The 27,134-nt window shown below is 44.3% G+C and overlaps 1 protein-coding gene across 2 annotated transcripts in view; it reads left to right on the forward strand.

Moving 5' to 3' along the window:
- The window catches only part of Nipal2 (NIPA like domain containing 2), an 84,361-nt gene that overhangs the window by 23,132 nt on the left and 34,095 nt on the right, over positions 1-27,134 (forward strand). For both annotated transcript variants that reach the window (XM_027431522.2, XM_035449651.1), the window contains exons 2-4: positions 2,321-2,389; positions 4,530-4,701; positions 24,089-24,148. In XM_027431522.2, the coding sequence (XP_027287323.1) occupies positions 2,321-2,389; positions 4,530-4,701; positions 24,089-24,148 (301 nt within the window). The remainder of the gene's footprint in view (positions 1-2,320; positions 2,390-4,529; positions 4,702-24,088; positions 24,149-27,134) is intronic.

The following is a 27,134-nucleotide window of genomic DNA, read 5'->3' on the forward strand; positions in this document are numbered from 1 at the left end:
ATCTGGTGCGTTTATGGCCTTATGGTTGAATTATAGGAGTTTTTAATGCACTGTCCTGTGTATTAAGCCCTACCCAGGTAAGGATTTATAAGTTATACCCCCCCACTCCTGATGTTTGCCTCTTCAGTGTGTTGATAGACTTATCTGAGGAACCGGAGGTTTTGATTTGAGGGCTGGGCACCTAGCTCTGAAGCAATGTTTGCCTCACAGATGAACAAAAACAGGGATGGTCACCACAGAAAAACAAAAAACAACAAGTTTCTATCTTGATGAAGTCCAACTTGTGTACATTCCGTATTTTATTGTATAAGATTTTGCTGTCACATCCAAGAAACCCTTGCCAAATCTGGCCACCAATTTTAAAACTCCCAGCCCTATGTCTTTTGAATGGTTCATTAAGTGATTTAAAGGATTTTGGAGTCGGCTATTTCTCTTCGGCAATTTACTTTTATAGCTATGGAAGATTTTCATAATTATACGTTCAATGCCAACTTTCTTTTGATTCTTTGTTTTCCTAATTATTGCCAAATGCATTAGATTGTAAGGGGGAAAAAAGCATGGAAATAGTACATTGTGTTGTGATACAAGCATTCCCCATGAGCCATAGTGAGCAAAATTACTGCCAAGTGCCTTTATTAGAAACAAAATCTTAACTGATTAGAGACCGTGTTATATATCAACTGTAAAATGAGTTTTCAACTTCCCTGCTTCATTTTTTAAGTACAAATTTTTTACTTTGGCTTGGGTAATAGAACTCTAAAACTTCAAAGACACTTTGCATCTGCAAAGGAGGAATTGTGCCTGCGATGTTCACTGGAAATTCAAGTAGCTCTTTGGAATTTGAAGCTAGCTGGACATTACATTCTGCAGAGAAAGAGACGCTGTCTGTATCATTGCTAGTTTAAACTTACGAATTTTTACGCGTTTGTGCCTGGATGAGAGTATCAAGTACATTCCCTCTCTCTCTCTCTCTCTCTCTCTCTCTCTCTCTCTCTCTCTCTCTCTCTCTCTCTCTGTGTGTGTGTGTGTGTGTGTGTGTGTGTGTGTGTGTGTGGATGTGGGCTTACAGACATGCACCATTACCCTAACTTGCATGTGGGTATTGGGGGTAGAACTCAAGTCCTCATGTTACACACCAATTATTGTACCCATGGAGCCATCTCAACAGCCCACAAAGAACCTTTTAAAGTTATCGAATAACTCATAATCTGTTTGTGATAAATATTTGAGCAATAAGAAGAACTTTTTTTTAACCTTTATGGCTCTTATCTAAACTGTTATATTCTTTTCAAGTATTCACTAGTCCCCCGGCTTGGAGGAGTAGATTATTTAGAATACTCAGTGGAAACGTAAGACCTGGTTGTCCAACCTCAGAGAACTTGCCTTCTCTTTGTAGAGCGTAATGACACACATGAGCACTAAGGAGTCAGATGTGGGAGGCATAGGCAAGAGGGTCCTAGGGCTAGCCTGAGCTACATAGTGAAGTCCTATCTTGGGAAAGAAATGGCTGAGTCCTTTTCTAGATTTTTAGGCATTTGCCGGCCTCGTCCAGTAAACAGCCACCAGGGTCTTAACTTCCCATGGAGACGCCTCTGACTTACCCGTTCTGTTCAAGTTGTTTTTCTCTTAACACCCCCAAAAGAACTGGGGTACGAAAAAGATCACGGGACGCAGAGTCAAAGGAAAACTGGAGACACAGACCTGCTAGTCTCTGATTGGGTGATCTTGACAAGTTAGTTCACCTGCCTGGCCTCGGTCAAAAGGAGAGAAGATGTTTGCAGGAAGCCTTTACGGCTACAGTGTCCCACTAAACAGACCGCACTTCCCACGGCTCCTCTGGTTACCATCGACTCTGAGCAGCTGACTGCTCTTCCCTCCTTAGTGCTCGGGCTACAGGCACGAGCTCCCACACCTGGCTACGACCTCATAACTATTTGTAATTTTACTCACTATTATGTGTGTGTGGTGTGTGTACATGTGTGCGTGCAAGAGCAGCATGAGTGTGGAGGTCAGAGGTCCAACTTTTAGGAGTCGGGTCTCTCTTTTCGATGTGGGTCCCCTGAATCAAACCCACATGGTTGAGATGTGTGGCCCCTGCTCTTACCCACCCGGCCATCTCATTGGCCCTGGCGGAGTTATTTCCCAAAACCAATATTTGGTTACTTTCTCACTTTAGTAAACTATTATTCCCAGACTGGGTTTGTAAAAATATAAGTGAAACAATTAATACAACAGCACACGCCCCCCCCCCACTGCCCCTGCCAAATATCTTACAAATATTACTTCTAAAGCCATTTAAAGAAAGTATTTCTTTTTGCAGGTTCACCTTTTTGGAGTTTTGCTGGCTATTTTAGGAAACCTGGTCATCAGCATTTCCCTAAATATCCAGGTAAGAAAAACTCTACTTTGACTGCAGCTTGATCTGGGAATGCATTATACCTGTCACAGGTAGGGTATTTCTGCTTCTCAAGCTCTTTCATCCAGGGGAGTAGGAGGAGGAGGAGGAAATTATATTTTGCCATCTAACTGTGTAGACTAAAGGTCTTGCAGAATGTTGGATATACAGTAAGAACTCCAACTGAATTATAAACCTGACAGGGCCGGCGTTGGTGGCACACACCTTTAATCCCAGCACTCGGGAGGCAGAGGCAGGCGGATCTCTGTGAGTTCGAGGCCAGCCTGGTCTCTAGAACCAGTGTCAGGACAGGCTCCAAAGCTACAAAAAAGAAAGAAAGAAAGAAAGAAAGAAAGAAAGAAAGAAAGAAAGAAAGAAAGAAGGAAAGAAAGAAGGAGAGAGAGAAAGGAAAAGAAACCTGATAGGACTGCTGTTACTAAACTAAAAAATGAATGAGATCTGAATTTTAAACCAAGCCATGAATTCAATCTAAATTTTAAATCATTTAGCAAGTCGCTTTGAAACAGAATCAAACCAATCTAGTTGCTAAAGCTACTGAGTTAAAATAGGTCTGGATATCAAGATATCTCCTTGAATGTTATATCATTTTATGTAAAACTTCACTAGACCATAGCCTAATATAATTGTTAGTAATTTCTAAGAAATGTACTTATTCCTGAAAAAATACGGAAATAAATCATGTTTTATTTTACTGAGATCCGTCGCTGTGACAAAGTACCAGAGGAAAATCTACTGGTCAAGGAAAAGGTTGATTTTTGGCTCACGTCCACTTTGTACTGTTCTTCTTGGCCTGTGGCAGTCAGTACATCATGGCTGGAACACATGGTAGAAGAGGTCTGGTCACCCGCTGTGGCCAGGAAGCAGGGCAGGGTGGAGGGGACAATAGGAAAGTTTACAATAACCCATCAAGGACACACCCCCGGTACCTAACTTCCTTCAAGTAGGTCCTACCTCTTTAAGGATCCCCATCCCCTAGAGACACAAAAGCTGAAACCAGGCCTTTAATACATGAACCATTGTGGGGCATGTTAGACCCAGTAGCATTTATTTAAAAAGAACTTCAGGGGCAGGAAGATGGCTCAGTGGGTAGCATTTGCCTCTAAGCCCAATAGCCAGACTTCAACCCCTAGGATCAACACAGTAGAAGGGGTGAACCAGCCTCCCAAACTGTGCTCTGACCTCTACATGTGCTCTGTGGCATGCTAGTTCACAATTGAGGTGTTTGTTTTGTTTTGTTTTGTTTTTTAATGTTCTATGCTTTCTTCTAGACCTCTAATTATGTTTTAAGATGATCTGGGCCAGTCTACTAGTCTTTGAAGGAAATATGCTCAGTTATCATAGAAATGTTTATAATGAGTTCCTCGGGACACATAGGTTCCCTTCCTTTTTTGCAATGCTGGGGGTGAAGCCCAGGACCTTGTGCAGGCTCATGAAGTTCACTACCACTGAACTGTGCCTATAGTGCATTGCACTTACGTTTTAAATGCAAAGAAATATTCAGAGCAGCTATGAAATGGGTCTGCCTGCCACAGCTCCCAGCAGCTTGCCTTCTGCCATGCTCTATCAATTGTGGTAGATGCTTCACCCAAAGATACACGTGAAACCCTTCTAAAAACACCGTCTTTAATACTTCACTGCCTTTATCTTGTTAACGATTCTTTTGGGATCTGGAGCTGCTTTAAATTCTAAAAATAAACCATCTTGGCATAGTGCTCCGAAAAGGTCCTCACCCCCATACTTACCTTCAGATGGCAATGAGGGTACACATTTTACAGACTTGTGAGCAGGGGGAGAAAAGCAGTGTGCTAACTGCTTGATAGACAAACAGAAAGCCCCGAGATAGTCCGCAAATGGATGAGAAGGCTCTGGTGTGAAGGGACATGTAAACTTTCAAAGCAAGCAGGACTTAGTGGCGCACGCCTTTATTCCTAGCGCTAAGGAGGCAGAGGCAGAGGGATCGCCGAGAGTTTAAGGCCAGCCTGGTCTATACAGTGTGCACCAGGCCAACCAGGGATAGACAGTGAGAACCTGTCCCCAAAAGTAACGTAAAAAATCGACCGCAAGTTTTAATCGGGTGGAAATGTTTTCTATTTACTTTTTGATTTGCTTCCAGAAATACTCTCATCTTCATCTGGCCCAGAAAGACCTACCGAAGCCGTACTTTAAGAGCGTGCTTTGGTGGAGTGGCACCCTGCTGATGGCCGTAGGAGAAATGGGCAACTTCGCAGCCTACGGAGTTGCCCCCATCACTTTGATCGCACCCTTGGGCTGTATGTCGGTTACAGGTGGGCCATTTACCCCTATTTTGGTGATTAAGATGTTCATAAATTAATCAACAAGAGACATAACACAGAATGAAGATGGAGGTTTCTGTCCCACCTGGTCCCACAGACGCTTTGCCCCAAATAAACACACAGACTCTATATTAATTATAAAACTGTTTGGCCGATAACTAGGGCTTCTTACTGGCCAGCTTTGTCTTAATTATTAACCCATTTCTATTAGGCTATGTATTGCCACGAGCCTGTGGCTTACCCGTAGCCCAGCATGTTACTCCTTGAGCAGCATGGCGTCTCTAGGTGGGCTCCCTCTGCCTTCCTCTCCCCAGCCTTCCTTCCCCTGGTCTGGTAGCCCCGCCTATGCTTCCTACCTGGTCAATCAATGTTTTATCCATCAGCCAATAAGAGAAACATATACACAGAAGGACATCTCCCATCAACAGAAGAGCGTCTTATTTCCGATTCTCTGAGTCTGTTGTCAGAGGGTAACAGTTCTAATTTCACAAGTGCCCTCTCCCGAGCCACACACCAGCAACACAGAAACATGCATTCTGTAGCTGTCCCATTTACGCGTAAAGGTCATATTCGCAACATCTGAGTCTTAACAAGTTAGAAGTCACTCTAAGTGTTATACTGTGGTTTTTGACCACTGATCTCTTATGGAAAAATATTTGTATGCAGTTACATTTTATTTTTATGTTAAACTGACAATACACGCAGTTGTGGATCACTGTTGTCTGACCCTGAATCATAGTTTGGCCTACCGTTAGCATTAAAAGTCAAATGTGAATTATTCTGCATTACCATAAGAATGCACAGTTTTATAGTAATGTCACAATTATCCACCTCCAAAGTTCATATGACTAAGTACATTTAGAGATGAATAAAATGAGTTTTTTTTTTTTTTAAGGAGCAAAAATCCCTGCTAACAAGGAGGATAAATTCTACAAGCCTTGTTAAAAACTAATTTAAAAAAGTCTTTTGGGTTTTATTCTTTATCTGCTGCTATGGAAACAGCATATTTCTAAATTTCTGTGAATCTAGAAACAACCCGGTAGTTGTTGTGAATGACAGCATTGAGCACATCAGGTGACCACGTGGCCCCGAGTTTCACATTTCTCCAAAATACGACGTGGCACTCTCGAGGGCTTGTAGCTTAAGCTGAAAGAATGTATATATGGAGAGAATTCCCTTTTATTTAGGAAGCCTCTCGTTTCCTTAAGTTTTCAAGTATTTAAGATTATTGTAATAGATGTTTTGTAAGGAAAACTTATTTCACTTTCTGGGAATTGTTGAAGCCCCACATTGAGGCCTGGGGAGATGGCTGCATGGGTGAAATTTGCACGCCTGCCTCACAAACACAAGAAACTGAGTTTGGATCCCAGGTACCCATGGGAAAGCCAGGCAGAGTAGCACTTGCCTGTAAACTCAAAACAGCAGGTGGGACAGAGAGGGCTGAATCCCAGGGACTCACTGGCCAGGCAGTCCAGCAGAAACCGTGAGCTCCAGGTCCAGTGAGGGACTTTGTTTGAAGAAAATAAGGTGGGCAGCAATAGAGGAAGACACCTGACACTGTCCTCAGGCCTCTCCACACATACACACAGGGCAGCACCCACACACATTTACACACATGCATGTAACATAAATACATACACACAAAAAAACATCCATATACTGATACCACCCTGAGGAGACAGAATTTATAGAGTCATTCACCATTTTTAGCATCCCAGTAAAATAAGTAAGCAGGGTATGGGTTCTATTTTGTTGCATATCCACCGATACCCTAGACGTTTTTCTTCTCAGTGTATGAGAACTGACAGGTGAGAGTTTTTATTCAGTTGTCAACATGAGACAGAGGGGCCTTTCTGGTTTTCTGTTCTCTTCGGGTCACGCATTCCGTCACCTCTGCTCTCGTTTCTTTCTGTTTCATGCTCCTTCCATGAAATGTCTGAGGAAGGAGCGTGTGGGCAGCACCAGGGAGTGGCCACCCACGGGAAAGGCCGTGCGAACCACGTTGCATTGACTCTGTTTACCTCATGTTCTCCTAGCTCTTGGGAAAGCATAAAGGGTAGTTAAGATGAGGATTCCCAAGTTGCCGAAGTGACTTGTCAGTGAAGCCGTCCTGTGAATCGGCTTGTCATTGCACTTGCTCAAGGCTCTCGTTAATAACCAGGAACTTATGTTTTCCACCCTGCTACTTAGTGTGTCCCCTTCCCAGGTCCCAGGTCCCCGCTCCACCTTGATCCATCCCTCTGCCTGGTCGGAGGAGCTTTTCACAATGATGGAAGCCATTGTTCTTTGTGCACTCTTAGCTTCAGTTAATGTTCCCACTGGAGAACAATTTAGCTACCTCCTTTCTGACCATTTAAAACTGTCCAGAGACCCTTCTGATGCCCCCTGGTACAGCTCTGCCCTGGCAGGTGGAAGAACACGCACAGGCCCACAAGGTGCCTTGCTGGCATCATTATGATGAGCAAATATTTGGTGAAGAAAAGAGAGACAAAGACATACAACAGAACTGAAGAGAAGGCAATGGGAACAGGCTGCCACCCTGGCACCCTGGCACCCTGCCACCCTGGGGCCATGGTCATGTCCTGGCCCAGACTTCTGCCAAGCAACATGTTTGGGTCTGTGATCCTCCCATAGCCAGGGTCCGTATGGATGTCCATGGCTCCTGTTTCCATGGAAGGCTGTGCGGACACCCAGGGTCTGGGCCACCACCTGAGGCTATGTTGGTGTCCTAGGGTCAGGCTCCCACTGGGGCCATACTGATCTGAGTGTCCAACACTGCCACCCAGAGCCATGGTGATATCCAGACCCAGACTGCTGCTGAGAGCCATGCTTGGGTCTGTAGTCCTCCTGCAGCTGAGGTCAGTGCTGATGTCCAAGGCCTGTTACCTCTGGGGGCCACGAAGGACCACGCATGTTGAAGTCAGACTCCACACTGAGCCCTGCTCCTCGATCAACACTGGCCCTAGAAGAACTGGTCCTGCCCCACACAGGAGAGCTGGCCCAGTAGCTTAGGTACTGAAGAGCCCGCCCGTCAAGGGAGAGTTGGCCCTGCAATAAGGAGAGCTGGCTCCACCCCTCACCTGAAGCTGGTGTTCCCAATGGAGGCCTGAGCTGACCAACTCTGCTACCACCCAGGCCCACATCCAGGACCTCGAGTTAGCCCAGCCCAACATGTACCCCAACTATGACCTGCTGGAGCACATGAAGGGACTGGTCCTGTGGAACCACAGCCATAGGATGTCCATTGGGTCAGGACAACAGCAGGATCTTGAGAGGAGTGTCAGTGAGGGTCCAGTATTGATGATGTACTGGAAACCAGACGCCTTGCACCAGACCAACAACCCATCGCAATGAACATTTACAAGTGAAGCTGTTTGGACGAAGGGGTCCACCGTGTGACACACAGCAGCTCCCAAGGCCACTCTGACAAATAGGTATGTGACAGAGAGGCGGGGAAAACAGGAGCAAAGTGGGTTTTTGTTTGTTTCTGTTTCTTTTGTGTCTTTTGTTAAGAGCAAAGGGCAGATATGGAAAGACTGGGATATGAGTGGGATTGGGGTACAGGATGTGAAATTCCCAAAAAATCAGTAAAGTTATGTTTAAAAAAAAAAAAAAAAAAACTATCCAAAGAAATGAGTTTATAGCTTCAGGTACAAATCATTTCCTCCCCTTCAGCCTTTATACACAACACTATTTGCTCATAAACACTGTTCCCCAGCTCGCTAGAGCTGCAGGTGAGTGTGTGGATGCTGGGGGCTGCCAGCGAAGCAAAATTTCCCCCTGAATCACAGCCAAAGGGTGTGGAATGGGAAACAATTCTCAAAACAAATGGCTGGTTCTGCAGACAGGCAAGAAGGCTCTGTTGACATTTTCTCACCTTTTCTCTCGTTGGGAACTTTAAGAAAGAAGTGAACCTTCCCTTGGGATTTGAAAAAAAAGATAATGTATGCTATAATTTTTCATGGACGTTACATAGTTTATGATTTTTCTTCTGTCTTTTGCTTTTAAATATGTGTGTGTGTGTGTGTGTGTGTGTGTGTGTGTGGTCATGATTGTGCATTTGGAATCGCTTCCCTGGAAGGCGAGAACTGACTCTGTAGGCCATATATACACTATCATTCTATTACTTATGTACTAGAAAGTTTTAGAAAGAACTCCATCATCACAGAGGTATCTGCCATTTGGGGTCGAGAGTTCCATGGGATTTGAGCCACTGTGTAGCTTCAGAGGACGACCATAAACACGTCTACAGAACCCAGTGGCCATGGTCACTTTTACATGAAAAAATCTTAGATCCAGTGGTTTCTGCAGAAAACCCTTTAGCTGAAGCTCAAAGACACCCCATGCTAGGCAGAGATGTTAGCAGTGGGAAGAACCCTGAAGTAAGGCTCTGTGCCCAGGCCTCGCTCCAGCAATGAGTGTCGGATTCTTTGGATTCTCCGTAGACAGGTTCCTGAAGCTCATTCTGACTAAAATTGGTGGCCGAACTGCAGTACAATTAACTTTAGGTGTTGATTCGTTTTGCGTTTCTCTTGGGAAGCTCATGGGCCTCCAATTTCATAGATCCTAGTCTGACTAGTGCCCCCAGTAAACCAGCTAGTAGGACAGCCATGAATGAGCACAGCTCGGGAGACACACTGCCTGGTTGGCTCTCACTCTTGCCCTGGCCAGCTCTGCCCAGCTCTGGATCCTCATGCACGTAGCTTTAAACATTTTTAATGCCTCAGATCACTAATCTGTAAAATGGCGGTAAAAATAGTTGCTATTTCGGCATTGACTGTGAAGACCCAAGTAAGCTCAGCCACATAAGACTGTTTGACATGCAGCAGCAGCTATTGTCTGTCGGTGTGCATATAATTATAATTATCGTTAAGCAGAAACAGAGCACAGCATTCTTTATAATGGAGTTTGTTCCTTGCTCTAAAATGGATGAGCCAATTTGGGAATGCCTGGCATTGTTCTTACCCATGCGGCGGTTAATTTGCAGGAAGCAGAAAGTAGAAATTGTTCATCCATGAAGCAGCAATTATTCTCCAACTCCTCCACGTTTTCCTCACGAACGTGTGGTAAAATTCCAGAATTTCCAAATAAGAGGCCAAGGCGAAGCACACTTTATAAAACAGGTACAAGGCCCTCTATGGTAGTGCCGACCTGTAATACAGCGCTCAGGAGGCCGAGGCTGGAGGATTGCCACCGGCTCAAGGCCAGCCTGGCCTATGTGGTAAGAACCAGGCTGGCCATGGCTGACACATGAGAGGACCCTTTCTTGCGAAAAGGCACGCCCTCCCAAGGCTCAGGGACCATCTTGGAAGAGAGAGCAGAAAGATTTTAAGAGCCAACTGTGAGGGAGAACCAGGGTAAACCAGTGTAAACGGGCATGTTCTGACGATAGACCTGTCCCACTCATGGGCTCACAGCAGCTGTGGCAGGGAGTGGGGGGCTCGTAGCTCCCACCACCACCTGGGGCAATGTTGATAGCTGATGGCAGCAAGAATCAGTTTTCGATAAGGATGTGATCTCTGGCAGGCCCATGATCTCCATGGGACGGCCCCACACCCAGCAGTATATGGACAGTGCACGTCAGAGGGAACGGACTATTTTTTTTTTTTAAAGAGGACACAAAGGGTTTTTTTTGGGGGGGGGAGGTGAGGAGGTGGGGCAGATCTAGGAAGAGGTGGGCAATAAATACGATCCAAGTATAAATTGTAAGAAAGTCTCAAGTAATAAAATAAAAATGTATTTTAAGAAGACAAAAGCAAAAAAAAAGCAAAAAGCAAAAAAAAAAAAATAGTAATAATCGTGGTGGGAAGAAAAGGGGGAGGGAGAGAGGAAGGAAGGTGATCGGGGTGAAGAAAGCTTTGCCCGCTAAGCGTGTGGCCCACCTATTCCTGCCCTATTCAGAGCAGTTCTGTTTCCTCTATGTTAACTCCGGCTGAGGGCACGCTAGTGTTTATCTCCAACTATGACTTGAGTATGTATGTTTTTTAGAAGGTATTTATTATTGTACCAGAAATCCATTAAAAAGACGCACTAGATAGTAGCTGGTGCAATAGCTCAATTGGAACATGAGTTCAATGCCCTGAGCTCCACTTAAGATGGAAGGCTGGGGGTGGGGGAGGGGGGCAGGTTTGTGCATTTGTAATGCAATCTGGGGAGGCAGAGGCAGGTGGATCCCTGGGCCTGCTGGTCAGCCTATCCTACTTGGTGAGTTCTAGGCTAGTGAGGAACCCTGTCTCAAAGAACCCTGAGGGAGAGAGGGAGGCAGGGAAGGAAGGAAGGAAGGAAGGAAGGAAGGAGGAAGGAAGGAAGGAAGGAAGGAAGGAAGGAAGGAAGGAAGGAAGGAAGGAAGGAAGGGGAAGAAATTATATACTTGGCATTTTAATGATTTTTGATCTGCCAACCCTGTTTATCTAGGTAGCCCTTCTTCCTCAGGAGGCCTTTCCTATCTTCTAGACTGAGTTAAGCAATCTGATTCTCTGCTCTCTTCACATTCTACCCGGACCAGCTTCTCATGTGCATGGTGGAGTTTTGTGAGTTAGAAAAAGGTTGCCCCACCATACGATAATTTATCTGTCTATCTGCGAATTTTTTCGACTATCCCGAGAAATATTTATGGGGTCTCTGTGCACTGAGCAACTTACACAACGCCCAGTGGTGAACAATGGCCTGACCTACACTTGCTCTTCAGCAATGTTCCACATAGTCACAATGACCCAGGCGTCTGCTTAGCCATCCTCCTGAGACCCTGGGGACCGGGGACTGTGTGTCTCACTGCTTATCATCAGAGAGAGCCTGACGCAAGAACTCATGCAACACAGCCTGCAGAATTGCTCTGGATTTGATGACTGATGAGAAGGACCTAAGTGCTTAAAAAACATCAATTCCTGTTCTTTAATTGTAAGATTTATTTTAATTTATAAGGAGGAGGGGTGTGGGTATGTGCAAGTGCCTACAGAGGCCAGAGACATCAGACTCCTTGAAGCTAGAGTTACAGGTAATAGTAAAGACACACCCACGCACCCTACACACACAGGCACCACACACACACACACACACACACACACACACACACACACACACACACACACACACACACACACACACACGCACACACACACACACACACACCACACACACACACACACACACACACACACACACACACACACACACACACACACACACACACACACACACACACACACACACACACACACACACACACACACACACACACACACACACACACACACACACACACACACACACACACACACACACACACACACACACACACACACACACACACACACACACACACACACACACACACACACACACACACACACAACACACACACACACACACACACACACACACACACACACACACACACACACACACACACACACACACACACACACACACACACACACACACACACACACACACACACACACACACACACACACACACACACACACACACACACACACACACACACACACACACACACACACACACACACACACACACACACACACACACACACACACACACACACACACACACACACACACACACACACACACACACACACACACACACACACACACACACACACACACACACACACACACACACACACACACACACACACACACACACACACACACACACACACACACACACACACACACACACACACACACACACACACACATACACACACACAACAACACACACACACACACACACACACACACACACACACACACACACACACACACACACACACACACACACACACACACACACATACACACACACACACACACACACACACACACACACACACACACACACACACACACACATACACACACACACACACACACACACACACACACACACACACACACACACACACACACACACACACACACACACACACACACACACACACACACCACACACACACACACACACACACACACACACACACACACACACACACACACACACACACACACACACACACACACACACACACACACACACACACACACACACACACACACACACACACACACACACACACACACACACACACACACACACACACACACACACACACACACACACACACACACACACACACACACACACACACACACACACACACACACACACACACACACACACACACACACACACACACACACACACACACACACACACACACACACACACACACACCACACACACACACACACACACACACACACACACACCACACACACACACACACACACACACACACACACACACACACGAGTTCTAGGAACAGAACTTGGGTCCTCTGCAAGAACATTGTGTAGTCTTAACTGCCATTTCTCCACCAGAAGATTTCAATTTCTAATGTTGTACAAATTAATCACTGCAAGCACGCCTTTAATCCCAGAACTCCAGAGGCAGAGGCAGGTGGATCTCTGTGAGTTCAAGGCCAGCCTGGTCTACAGAGTGACAGCCAGGACTGTTACACAGAGTAACCCTGTCTTGAAAAACAAAAGAGGAAAAGAAAGTATCCACACCTGTGAATGCTAGGATGTTCCTAAGCCTATCCCAGAGGGGATGAATAAGACCATTCATGCATCTATGAACTATGGCCTCACACTTAATTGTTGTCTACTTTATACCTCCATAACTAGGTTCTATGCTCTATGTCAGTATCTGGTGATAGAAATAAGGAAGTTACCTACAATCCAGAAACGGGGGCTATGTGGAATTGGGGAGATTCATAGGGAACCTCACTCGGTATAAAGTCAACTTATCCTAGGGCGGTAAGGCAGGAGAGTTTGGAAGGAGATTGATTCCAGGCTACAGAGAGGGAGTGGGTGGGAAGTACCGACGCTACTTTTCAGTTCTACACTTAAGAGCACACTGATGTCAAGCCTAGGAGGGAAACCTTTTCGTTGGCAATGCTTGGGCAATACACAGGTAAAGGCAAGACGTAAATACTGAATGAGTACCCACCACGTGTGTGTCGTGTGAAGCACGCAGACTTTCCACCATTCTCAGTCATGGCTAAGGTGAACACAGGGAAGAGATGGGTTGAATTCAGAAGTAATTACGAGAAGTCGAATACTTGGAATTCTGTACTGAACAAGCAGTTAGTAGCAGCAGCAAGCTCTCATTGGCCCCAGAATAACTTCCTCAGAAATTAAAACCAGTAACCCTGTTGCCAGACTAGTTTGGATTAAGGCTGGGAGCTAATACACCGAGAAGACGATGAGAAGCAGGCCGGTGCCTGTTTTCCCTGATTTTTCCCTCGTAAGATAGCTGTTGTAACTCGTGGGAGCCGTTGACCTGTGTGGGAGCTCCATTGTTTCATGTGTTTCCCTGGTGCTTCTGAGAAACCCTAACAGGCCTGTCTGCAGTCCATTAGAGAGGACAGTCAGAGGGCGGCACGTAAGCCCTACTGGGGTCTTGAAATTCCAGAGCAGTCATGTCAAGCAGAAATTTTAGTCTCCATGGTTTTTATTAGAAACAAATGAGGGGAAATGCAAGCAGACCAATAAGCAAGTGACATGTAGCATTATATAAACCTTGATGTCATAGAGTCTCTGTCCTTTGGAGCAGCAAGCTTAGTGCCAACGTGATCAACTCATGGCAGCCCTAAACCCTCATGGACGCCGGGATGACATTTCACATGGATATTGGTCTTAGCGCTTGAAATATACAGAAAATACCTCTTTTCCACCTGGCTCGTATTTTTTCTTCAGTACATTAATCCAAAACCCAGCTTATATAAACCACGTGGACTATAAAGCTCTGATGTTTTAATTTTGTGTCTGAGCACACACTCTCAAGCAGAAAGCATTGTTGAATCTAAAGCTTTATTTGAAACATCTTTTTCACCCATCCTTTTTTTTTTTTTTTTTTTTTTTTTTTTACAAATTGCTGGCAATGAAGTAATAGGCTATTAAATTTATAATACGGAATTAGCATTGTCAGTGGTGGTATTTTTACCTTTTTTTTTATTTTTGGAGTCTTTTCAGGTCTAATGCATGCCAAGAAAAAAAATGTAGAAAAGAAAGGATTATTGTCCTTAATCCAGGTAAATTTCCTCATCTAGAGTTATGCAAATCACCATCTGCGAAATTGATTGTCTTATCTTTGTTATCCTCAATACATAAAAATATAACTATTTTCATCAAAATGGATTTCCTGACACTTCCATCCCCAACAGCATAGATGGTGAGACAACTTTTCTCTGCATAAGAAAACACACGTTTCAACTGTCACAGTCAAAAAGCTTCGTATCTGAAACCCCTGGAATGCATTGCAATTGACATGTTACCCCCTACCTCCCCGCCGCCCTAAAAATTCTACCACTGGTGGTGAATGATAATTATAGAGCATGCCTCGCTATGGCTCGGAGCTAGCAGAGCCTGTGAACACGCTCGATGTGTTCACAGGAGTGAGGCCTGATTGTGGCTGACAGGGAAGTGTTTGGTGGTTTGCTTTGCAGCAATGCAATAAAGCCACCGTATAGTGGTCAGAAACCACCAGCCAGACTTAGGTTCTGTTTGTAGCATTATTATGTAAATATGTTCTTTCTCGTGCAGAGTTTGAGATATTTTTAACAAAGGTATTTTGTTTGTTTGTTTGTTTTTGCCTTCTGCTTCCCATGTCATCAACATACCGTGTTCCCTGAGAACATAGAAGTAAAACAATAAGTCAAATGTCCTGGAAATGAAAATTGACAAAATTCTCACTGTAGACTAAGTGTGTTTCCTACATTGGTGCCTGTTATTAGAACTGTCTGGTAATTTGTATTGTTTGTCTCAAACAGTGGATCTTTGATGGAATTGAAGACGGATAGCTATAGTTACAGTTTTCCTTAGTTATGATGAAAGATAAATTAGATATAAAACTCACAAAGATCAGATAGACGTCAGAGTATTTTCTCTAAATTTTGCCAAATGTAAATGGACTGAATATTGTAACTGTAATTCTTGCTTGATAACCGTTTTGCCATATGTAATCTTACTATGTTAAAGTTAAAACCTTCCTTTTTATTTAGACAGAAAAGGGAGGTGATGGAGGAGGTCCTTCTGTATGCTGTGAATTGTGTTGCTTTCATCGGTTGATGAATGACGCTGTTTAGGCCAATGGACAGGCAGAATTTAGCTAGGTGGGAAATCCAAACAAAGGGTCAGAGAGAAGGAAGACAGACTCAGGAGACGCCACCAGGGAAGCAAGATGCCAGGGCATCACGGGTAAGCTACAACTGTGTGGTGATACACAGATTGTTAGCAATGAGAGAGAGCTAGCCAGTGAGAAGCCTAAGCCATTGGCCAAACAATGGTGACTAATAGGAAGCCTCAGAATGGCTATTGCATAAGCGGCTGTGGGGACCCAGTGGATAGAGAGAAACTAGTCCACTAAACCAGTCTAAGGGGACCAGACTAAACAGAAAAAAAGCCTCCATCTACACCTCATCTGTCATATATAATATATATATATAATATATATATATTATATATATCCAAAACACAACAATCCAACTCTGCCTTTGAGATTAACTGTTAATGAAGGTTTGTGCTTCATCACAGAAATAAATGCAAATCAAACTTTGTACAACCTGTCACTCTCAGTCTCTCATCTTCCTACCACTCCCCCTCCTGATTTTTTTTTTTTTTTGTGAATATTAGAACACAACTCTTGGCCACATTACACTAAATAACTCTTCCATAATAAATAGCCAGTCTTGCACTGAGCCTCATCTCGAATGCTGAGTGACCTCAGAGAAGAGAATTCGGGCTAACATGGGGGTTGATTCCTCCATAAATCAGGAAGAACAGGGAAGCCAGCGTCAGCGTGCACACCTACTTCTGAGACCAGCTGAAGCCACCAAAAATGTGCTTGGCCTTTATCTGTTTTTATTAGAACTGTAAATCAGAATGCCCCTCCCTCCCTCCCTCTCTCTCACTCTGTATGTGTGTGTGTCTGTCTGTCTGTCTGTCTTTCTGTCTGTCTATCTCAGCTGTCTCAGGCAACCTTGGGTCTCCATTAACCTGAGTGATTCATGATGGTCAAAGCAAACAAAAAAAAAAAAAAAAATTGACTCACGGACAACTCTTACATTGTAATTGTCGCCTGACCAAAGAGTGTTGATTGGAATTTCAAGGCTAAGCAAATACAGAAGCTCCCTTTGGATGTACTATTTTGATTATTAGAAGGTTTTGTATCTTTTCTCTCTATGAATATACCCTTGATCAAGGCTTTGGCCCCACCATAGCACCTATTAAAAAAATAAAAAGAGTTTACATTTTGGTATATTTTTCTCTTTTTAAAGTTATTTTTTAATAATTAAATTACATTTTTAAGTAATGAGCAATAGCTGTGTGTGTTTTATAAACTACAGGGTGACGTTTTGTAGAAAGATCAAGTCAAATAGTTAACATACCTGTCAAGTTCACCGGTATATTTTGTTAAGAACATTTAAAATCTGTTTAACCACTTAACAATGTGAGTACATGTTATGAATCATGACCACTGCATTCTGCAAAAGAATCCTCTCAGCTAATGGAAATGATGTGCCCCTGGTGTACCGTTGGCTGCTTTTAAACAGATACCGTGAATATTGTGAGTCAGTGCCTGTGTCTACACTCTGTGTGACCATGTAATGAGTAACCCTCTTCTGCTCTAAGTGTCTTCATGTACAACGTATGTTGATAAGTGTCTCCTGGGAGTAACTGTTCCATGTAGAATTCTCCATAGCGTAGTTACCACTGGGCTGGAGACATGGCTCAGGTTAACACCACATGCTGCTCTTACAGTTCCCAAAACCCACACTGGGCAAGTCACTGCCATTACCTGTAACTCCAGATCCACGGGACCCAATACCTCTGGTGTCCAAGGGCACCTGTACCCATGTGCACATACCACCTACATACACATGCATACACACATACATGCACATACATAATTTAAAAATATTAAAAAATAAATCTTTGAGCCAGGCGTTGGTGGCACACACCTTTAATCCCAGCACTCGGGAGGCAGAGGCAGGCGGATCTCTGTGAGTTCGAGGCCAGCCTGCTCTCCAGAGCCAGTGCCAGGATGGGCTCCAAAGCTACACAGAGAAACCCTGTCTAGAAAAACCAAAATAAATAAATAAATAAAAATAAATCTTTACCAAAAAAGAGTAATCACCATTATTATCTATATATTTTGTATCATAATCATATAAAGAGCAATTTGCTATTTTTAAAAATATTACAATATGAATATTTTTTTCTTATCCTTATAATTTCCAGTCGTAATTTCTATCAACTGTGATTTTCTGTCCGTTACTGCTGGGTCCTTAGACCTGTTCTGGTTTTCTACTATGGAAAAGTGATTTTGTAATGACAGGCTTAGACTCTTTCCAGTTTGGGGTTGTTTTTTTGTTTTGTTTTGTTTTGTTTAATTACTGCCTCAAGACAGATTCCCAGATGCAGATCAAAAAAGGTGAACAGTTCAGTGTTCACCAGGTGACTGTGAGGTCAGTCCATACAAAGATCCATCCCATTGATTCCCAGCAGCTGTCACTACATAGAAAGGTAACGAATCCACCGCGTCTGGGTCAGCAGCGAGCCTCGTGGTCTTGCCTTTCTGTTATGACTGGTTAAGCTGGCCTTTTCCTTGTCTGCTCTGCCTTGTGAATGTTTGTATTTGTGGCCTCTTATTTCCACCAAATAGTAAGCTTGCGTTTCTTCTCCCAGTGGTGAGTACTGCTGAACTGTCTGTTAAGAAGAAAGGGTATGTAGCTGTCTGCTCCTGGTACTTTGGGCCACACCTTCACCCACAGACCCCAGTTTTCATGGGAAACAGTTAGCACTGCCTCTTGGTTTTCCCTTGTATTTGTGAAGCCACTTTTAAAAAAATCACAAAAAGGCCTGGCTTCCTGTGTGTGCTCTTAAAGCCCTGGGTAACTGCATATGCAGAGTGGGTCCCTGGCCACCGCAAAGCACGGGTGCTTCATCCCACCAGCCTGAGAAATGAAGATGACGTCTTAGCTTGGGTCCCCTTCCACAGCTTACAGCGCCCTGCCATCCTCTGCAGCCCACAGCCCAGAGTTCTCCAAGGGTACGGAGGTCTAGTTTTCACCCTCAGTGACATTTTGAACAACCAGGGAGTCTGTCAGGCTCATTGTCTTCACAGCATCTGCACATACCAGCCTCACACTTGCTAACTGAGAATCTCCTTAAGGTTGCTGAAGTAAGGAGCTGAGGACAGCTCAGCTCAGCGCAGCTCAGGCCCTGAGATCCGATGATCCTCTGGGCAACTGCGTTAGATCATCCACTGTCAGTAACGGATAGATAAGCTGGGAGGGAAGAGGTGTCGGATTCTGTAAACATTTCCCACTTGCCAAGAATAGCAGTTCATTGACTGCAAACTCAGAGCGCTGCCTGGGAAAAGCACCTGTCTGGACGCTGGGGCGTTAGTAACTCTCTGCAACTGTTGAGTGCCTAGAAAGCATATATTCTCCTCCTTGGGTCTCCTTTTTTCCTGTAAAGGTACCTAGTAATTAAACAGGGACCTCGTATAAGAATTATAGGGACCCTATAAGCATTCTCTGTGTCTTCGGCAGTCACGAGCCTCTGCCCTAGCGTGCCTCCAACCCCAGAGTATACAAGCTGAAGTTAAAGACTCAGGCTGTGGTTTAATTACACCTGGGGTCGACCTGCAGATGTGCTGTTTTGGCGCTTTTTAAAATTATTCATTTTTAAACGCCTCTTTATAATTTTGGATGTTAAATTTTACCATGGGGATAATAATAATAATGATTAATAATAATAATAAATAATAATAATAATAAGCCCTCCAGTTCGCTAGGTTATCAGTTGATCTCTGCAGGTTTCTGGTTGCAGAGATGTAGGGGAGTATTTTGGTCTATTTTTGTTCATTTTAAGAATCCACTACCTTCCAGGAAGTCATGTCATTAGCCGTTGCTCAGATACTGTCAGTTTGCTCGGTACATCTCATTTTTCACCCACAGTTTTCTTATAGATGAGTAGCAAGTAAATTTATCATAGTAACCTGTCGTTTTATTACTTTACTAAATAAATATCTTATTCTATGAAAACAAAACAAAACAAAAAAAGCCTTGGTAGAGGGGCTGGGGACATGGTTCCGATCCCTAGCGCGCACAGTAGGTGCAGTGATGCATACATGCCCAGCACTAGGGGCAAGGCAGGGTGACAGCTCCCAGGGGCTCACTGACGGCTAGTCTAGTTGAAACACCGAGCTCTAGGAACAATCGGAGATTCTGTCTCCAAAACTACGACAGAGGGCTTGAGAAGCGGCTCAGCCTTTACAGAGACCCTAAGCTGGTTTCCCACCACCTACTTCAGGCAGCTCACCTGTGACTCCAGTGACTTCAAGTGGTCTCCGCAGGCATCTGCCCTCATGTGCGCACACCTCCATAAAATCACATGGGCGCACGCGTACACACACACACACACACACACACACACACACACACACACACAAAACCTCGACAGAAAAATTTCTTGTTCCCTTAAAACAGAAAAAAAAAAGCATCATTGGGCAAATGGATAAGTAGAGAGGTACATTAGAATTCTAAACTCTTTTAGAGAGGAAAAAGAGCACATTTGTTTCATAAAACCTGTGTTTTGTGTCCGTCGATGCCGCTCAAAGCGTATCATATATTTTAAGTTTTTATTATAGTTGTGTCCTTTTTGGCTGGGAGCAACGAAATTATTTCCCATGTGACATTCTCCCCACTTCCTATGAAAGTTAGATTATTTATGAAGCTGTGGCTTAGCGACAAAGGAAAAGAGAAACTGTCCTTTCCGACCTCCAGAGAAGCAGTGTACATGAAAGAGCCTGGGGCAGGGGAGGAAGTGCCCGCCCGCCCGTATCTACCCTGGCTCAGCAGGAGGAACACCAGTTGTTTCTCAGCTGAGAAAGGCACAGCCTCCTTGCAACTCCAGGTTCACAAGCACGGCGTTCAGGACTAAGTAGCTATCCCTACTGCTCTGTCTTCCTCATTCCTTGAAAGCAATTGCTCTTGCTGCAATCCTTCGCTGTGAAATCGCCATCTCCAGGACTGCTGAATGGGACACACTGGTGTATTTCAGCGCAGCCACGGGGTGCTTGTTCTGTTTATTATTATTATTATTATTATTATTATTATTATTATTATTATTGCTAGTCTGTCTCTTTCCAGATAGAAACATTCTTTGTCCAGTTTTGTTTTATGGGGTTTTTTGGGGGGGAGGGGGCAGTGTTTTGAGACAGGGTTTCTCTGTGGCTTTGGAGGCTGTCCTGGAACTAGCTCTTGTAGACCAGGCTGGTCTCGAACTCACAGAAATCCTCCTGCCTCTGCCTCCCGAGTGCTGGGATTAAAGGTGCTTTATCCAGTTTTGTAAGAAGCCAGTGAAAGGATGCAGTTTGTAAGGGCCTTGGTTATCCTGCCTCTCTAAGGCTCCAAACACAGGATGCCTGCTGGTTTTCCTGGAATTGTTCCTATCTTAGGATAGAAATTCTACACACATTTTCATACCTGCACTAAGCTCAATTCGTAATTCAATGGGCTTAATTTGATAATTTAATGTTCACACGAGTCAGTAGAAAATCTTGCTTCAATGTTTTAGAGCCAAACCACTCAATTACAAATACACTCAGCAAACTTCCATTTGAAAACATAACCTGCCCAGGAGATAATGCCAAGACCAAAGACCGACTCGTGTGAGTGTCTGGGTGGGCAGCGCGTGAGCGTCTGAGCTTATTTCAAGCGAAGACCTTGTCATTTTGTCTTCAACAAGTCACCAGAACACCGGGCATAGTCATATTCAAAATGTGACTGTGACATCCACGTGATGGGTCATTGTACAGACATTAAAATTATCTCTGTGCAGAATTTTTAATGACATAGCAAATTGCTGCTTTCGTAGTCACTAAGAAAACAGTGTTTAATCATTTGTTCTGAGAAGGTAAAAAAATCAACATATCAACTGCAGTTTTCTCTAGACAATAGTACTTTAAGAGAAAAAAAACAACATAAATTTTTTATTGACTCTTTGGGAATTTCACATCATGTACCCAAAACCCACCCATCCCCCAGCCCCTACATAACCACCCCTACAGCATTCCTTCCAAAGGGAAACCCAAAAAGAAATAACGAAAACAAAACCAAAAATAATACAAACAAGAAAATCAACTAAAAAACAAACAAATGTAAAAAGTCCCAAACAAACAACAATAAAAAAAAAAACCTCTTCCATCTTTCTCCCCTTACCGTCATCTCTTCATTCATCTTAGTGGCCTTGGGTCACACAGTAGACCACTTTGTCCAAATAGCTTCACTTTCGAGTGTTCATTGTGTAATGTGTTGTTGGTCTGGTGCAAGGGATCTGGTTTCCAGTACATCATCAATACTGGACCCGCACCGAAACTCCTCTCAGATGCTGCTGTTGACCTGAGCCATGGACATCCTATGGCTATGGTTCCACAGGACCAGTCCCTTCATGTGCTCCAGCAGGTCACAGATGGGGTACATGTTGGGCTGGGCCAACTCAAAGTCCTGGGTGTCGGCCTGAGTGGTAGTAGAGTTGGTCAGTCTGGGCCTCTGGGACCAACCCACCCCACCCCCCAAGCAAGGTGCAGAGCCAGTTCAGTAAGGCCCTTGGATTCCAAACACGTGGCTCAACACAGGGTTCACATGGGCCCCTGTGGTAACATGGGCAAAGGGACATCAGTAGAGACCCCAGCTGTAGCAGGACCTGTCACTGTGGGCCTGGGTGACTGCACAGGCCTCTCAGATTGGCATGGGGTCCAGTAGCAGCATGGTTCCCGGGATCCCCAGATTCTAACATGGTCCCAGGTGGTGACCCAGACCCCACTAGTCCACAGCCTTCAGTGGCAACAGGAGCAGGCACAGACATCCACACAGCCCCAGATGGCAGCACAGGCCACCAGATCAGCATTACCCTGGCTGCAGGGTGGCCCTAGGACACCAATATGGCCCCAGGTTATCCACATGGCCTTCTATGGCAACAGGCGCCATGGGTATTAACACCAACCCTGGCTATGGTAGGGCTACAGGATAATAGTGGGTTTTTTTGTTTTGTTTTTTAATGAAAACCTTTTTTCCTCTGTTTTTACTTTGAAAAACTCAGCTAAGTTTTTAAATAAAAATTTCAAGTTCAAATTACACTATGCATCTTTTTTTATGATTGCACCTTTGAGTTCTCCAGTGCCTGTATTTGTCAGGGAATGAGTCTACAAGAGGCATGACACAGATATCAAACTGCCTCTTTGCACTGAGCCCATAGCAGCAGGCCCTGGCTCAGCTGTGAGAGTCCAGCGGCATGAGTCATTCCCGGAAGAGTAACGCACGACACGGAATAGAAGGACGAAGACAAGAAAATAAGTCTCAGATAAATGAAAAACCACCTACAGACTCCATCCCAAGATAATGAAAAACCACCTACAGACTCCATCCCAAGATAAGGCTAAGGTGTCCAGCTCAGTCTGGACCTAGAAGTGATCTTGAATCTAGAGTTGGTCCCAGAATTGTAGAAGCCATAAGCACATGGTGGGTCCGGGAATTATTATTGTGTTTTCTAGAAAGGACCTGCACAAAACGGAAGAGAAATTGAGGGCAAATGTGAGGAAAGTGTCCGGAGAGAAATCACAGCTGTCACCGAGGGCCACGGCTGGTAGCTCTGCTCTTTGCCCTGTAGATAACAAGAAGTCATCAGAGATTTACGAGAGCTTTGCGTCTTAGAAAGATTCCTCTGATGGTGTGGCCGGGGACAGTGACAAAGTGACAGTGAGGACAGAGTGCAGTGCAGACTTGGGTCCAGCAGCCTGCTGGGTGCGGTGTGTGAAGGGAAGAACCAGGAGGAGCTCTGGACGAGGAGGCCTTGGAGAGGATGCTGGGATTGATGGCTTTAGTGTGGGATAAATTTTAAATATTTAAATGTTAATCATTCTCGGCTTTCTTTACTTTCCTCCTACCTTCTCCTGCCCTTCTAGCTCTTCCTGTCTCCCATTTCATTCCTTTGCTTCTCTCCTCGTACCTCCCTTTCTTTTCTCTCCCTCTTTGCCACACAGTCATTCAGTAAACTTATGAAGCCCTCCCTGTAACCAGGCGCTGTCACTGTCCTCGCTCAGTCCCTACGTGTCTTCTTCCATCACGGAAGGCAATCATTTTTTACAGCCACGACTGCCAAGCGTCTCTACTCAGGAAACAGCAAGTAAAGCAAAGACATGAAATGCTTAACTTCTTCCATAGTGCCCTGAATAATACATGGTTTTTATATTGGAATACTACTAATGGCCATTTTCTTTGCAGGTAGTGCCATAATTTCTGTCATGTTTCTAAAAGAAAATTTGAGAGCCTCGGATTTACTGGGTGAGTATCCGTTTAATTCATCTAATTATAGCGCCTCTCGATCGATAAATAAATACTAGCCTATAAAATCACATACTTAAAGACAGAAATTTAATGAGACGGTTGCAAGTCTCACTTAGGGGGTGAGCATTCTCCCTGGGAGACACTGCCTCTCCTCATATACAGCTCTCGTTTTCATTACGCTACTGCTGATTATCGGCTGAAGCAAAGTGTTGTCTTGCAATATTGTTATTGCTTATGTTGCGATACTTTAATGAACATTATTTACATATTTACACTGCCTAAAAGTCAAGGTCACCAAGTATTAGCTCCACCGAATGAGCACCTGTTTTATTTAGCACCTTCCAAAAGTAACGTGGAAATTTTCTCTTCAAAATGTTGTTCAGAGGGGCTGGAAAGATGGCTTAATGGGTAAAGTGTTCTCTCTGCAAGCATTAGGACCTGAATAGGATCCCAGAACTCACAGAAAAGCCTGGCTTGGCGGTATGTCTCTGAAACCTCAGTGCTGAGGAGGCTGAGGAAGCAGAGAGGCTCTCGGGGTCCTCCCAGCCAGCCAGTCTAGCTGGATGTAAATCTCCAAGTTCAGTGATATCCTGCCTTGAAAAGTAAAGGATTCCATCCCGAAGGTCCAGGGAACATGGCAGGGAAGGAGGCAGAACGGCTGTAAGAGCCAGAGAATCAGGGAGTTTGCTGTGAGATTGTGTCTCCCAGTAATATCAGAAGCTACAGATAAAGTCTCACCTACATGACTGCCCAAACGTGAGCTGAACCATCAATAGATATGCCAAAGTAGATGGCGGAAAACCCACAAGGCCTCAACCCTACATGAAGACCTACAGGCAACGATGGAGCGCTGAGAGCAGAACAGATATTCACAGGGAAGAGCACAGTAATTAGTTATCCCATGCTAAATAACCAGTTCCGGAAGCACACGCTGAGTAACATACAGACTGAGCAGGTTATAGTTGGGAAAATGTATGCGTGCACTTACACATGCTTGCGTGCGTTAACAAGTAATGAAAAAGAGGCCATGAATTTGAAAGAGAGCAAGGGGGGGTTCTGGAGGGTTTGGAGGGGGCGAAGGTGAAGAAGAAATGTTGCAATTATATTAAAAGATCAAAAATAAAAAATAGAGGAGACAACCAGAGTCGACCTCTGGTCCTCCACCGTGAACCACCAACACAGGCATACACCGCCTATAAACAAACATTTTAGAAACAAAAACAGAGTAGATTTCTCTCTTTGGGAATATGGTTACTAATGTAAGTTAACAGTGACCTTACTGGTTCATAATAAAGATTTCCATTGTATGGCTTTTCTCGTATGCATTGCATCTTTTCACTTTTGTGGGAAGACCATCCATGAGAATTATAGACGTCTGTGTCTTTTTCCTTGACGAAAGCCTGCTCTGCTTCTGCTGACATATGGTAATGAATACAGATACTTTCTGCACTTTAAGCAGAGCAATGCCTGCCCTCTCCCAGGGAGTTTTGTCTTTTCAATGTGAGCTCCGAATCTGACACCAGTGTTGGTATGTTCAGCATTTCTCTCCCGGCCCTGATCCTGTTTCTCTTGAGCATAACGTCTTGAAAGTGTCTTCACTTTTTCCTCTCCTCTTTGGTCTGATTCTGCTGGTAGAGTTTCTTTTCTTTTTTTTTTTTTTTTTTTTTTTTTTTGTCAACGTTGTCAGATTTTTCATGGCTAAAATGTTTTTCCAAATACATTCATATGTGATTGTCTCTCCTCCAACGTATTATTTTCATAAATCCTTTTTTTGTATGTTGTGGTTTATGGGATCATTTGGGAAAGTCATAAGAAATCAGAAACAAGAACAACCAATGCCTGGGCTTTAAAAGCTAAAGTTGGGTTTCATATTATTTTTCATATTTATCAAATGTCACCAAAAAAAAAAAATTCAAATCCTTTCACCTAACACCTGCCATCTTTTGAAGTTAATTTGTGGTTACTGACTAAGTTCACCCAATTTGATAAGGTCGTATAGATCAGGGATTTCCTGTCTCAACTATTACTGGTAAAATTATCTTGACTAATAGAATTAGAGAGATGATTGTGATTGCATTCTTGTTCCAGTTTTCTTTCTGTTGTTGTCACTAAGGTATATATCCCAACAAAGGAAACTTTAAGAGAGAGGCAGTTTCCTTGGCTCATGGTTCCAGGCCACAGCCCGTCACTGCAGGGAAGTCACAGTGGAGGAACTTGACATAGCCGGTTACTTCCACAACCAAGAGCAGAGAGTAGCGAACACGTGCCTGAGGCCAACCCACTCACGGTTTCCACGCTCATACAATTCAGACCCAAACACAAAGTGCTGTGTTGCCCAATTTCAGCCTGAGTCTTTCCAGTAAGTATAGTTAAGACAGTCTTCCATAGACACGCCCATGGGCTAACCTGATCTAGACAGTCCTCCTCAGACATGCCCATGGACTAACCTGATCTAGACAGTCCTCCTCAGACATGCCCATGGGCTAACCTGATCTAGACAGTCCTCCATAGACACACCCATGGGCCAACCTAGTCTTCCACAGACATGCCCATGGGCTAACCTGTTCTAGACAGTCTTCCACAGACACACCCATGGGCTAACCTGATCTAGACACTCCTCCTCAGACACGCCCATGGGCTAACCTGATCTAGACAGTCCTCATACATGCCTATGGGCTAACCTGATCTAGACAGTCCCGCATGGAGACTCCCTTCCTGGGTGACTCTATACTGTGTCGATGGTTAAAATTAAGCATCACCAGGCCTAACTACAAATAATCTACCTTCCATGATAAAATATAAAATATATAAATTATTTTTTGTTTACTGGGGGAGGGAAGGGAGTAAGGGAAGTGAAGAGAAACAGGGAGCGGGGGAAATATATAAATAAATTGTTGTTGGTTGTTTTTACTCTTTGCTCTTTGGGACCTGCCACCCAGCTGCCAAATAAATACTTACGGAGACTTACGATTGCTTACGAATG

Source organism: Cricetulus griseus, chromosome 10 (assembly GCF_003668045.3).
Source record: "Cricetulus griseus strain 17A/GY chromosome 10, alternate assembly CriGri-PICRH-1.0, whole genome shotgun sequence".
Taxonomy (NCBI): Eukaryota; Metazoa; Chordata; class Mammalia; order Rodentia; family Cricetidae; genus Cricetulus; species Cricetulus griseus.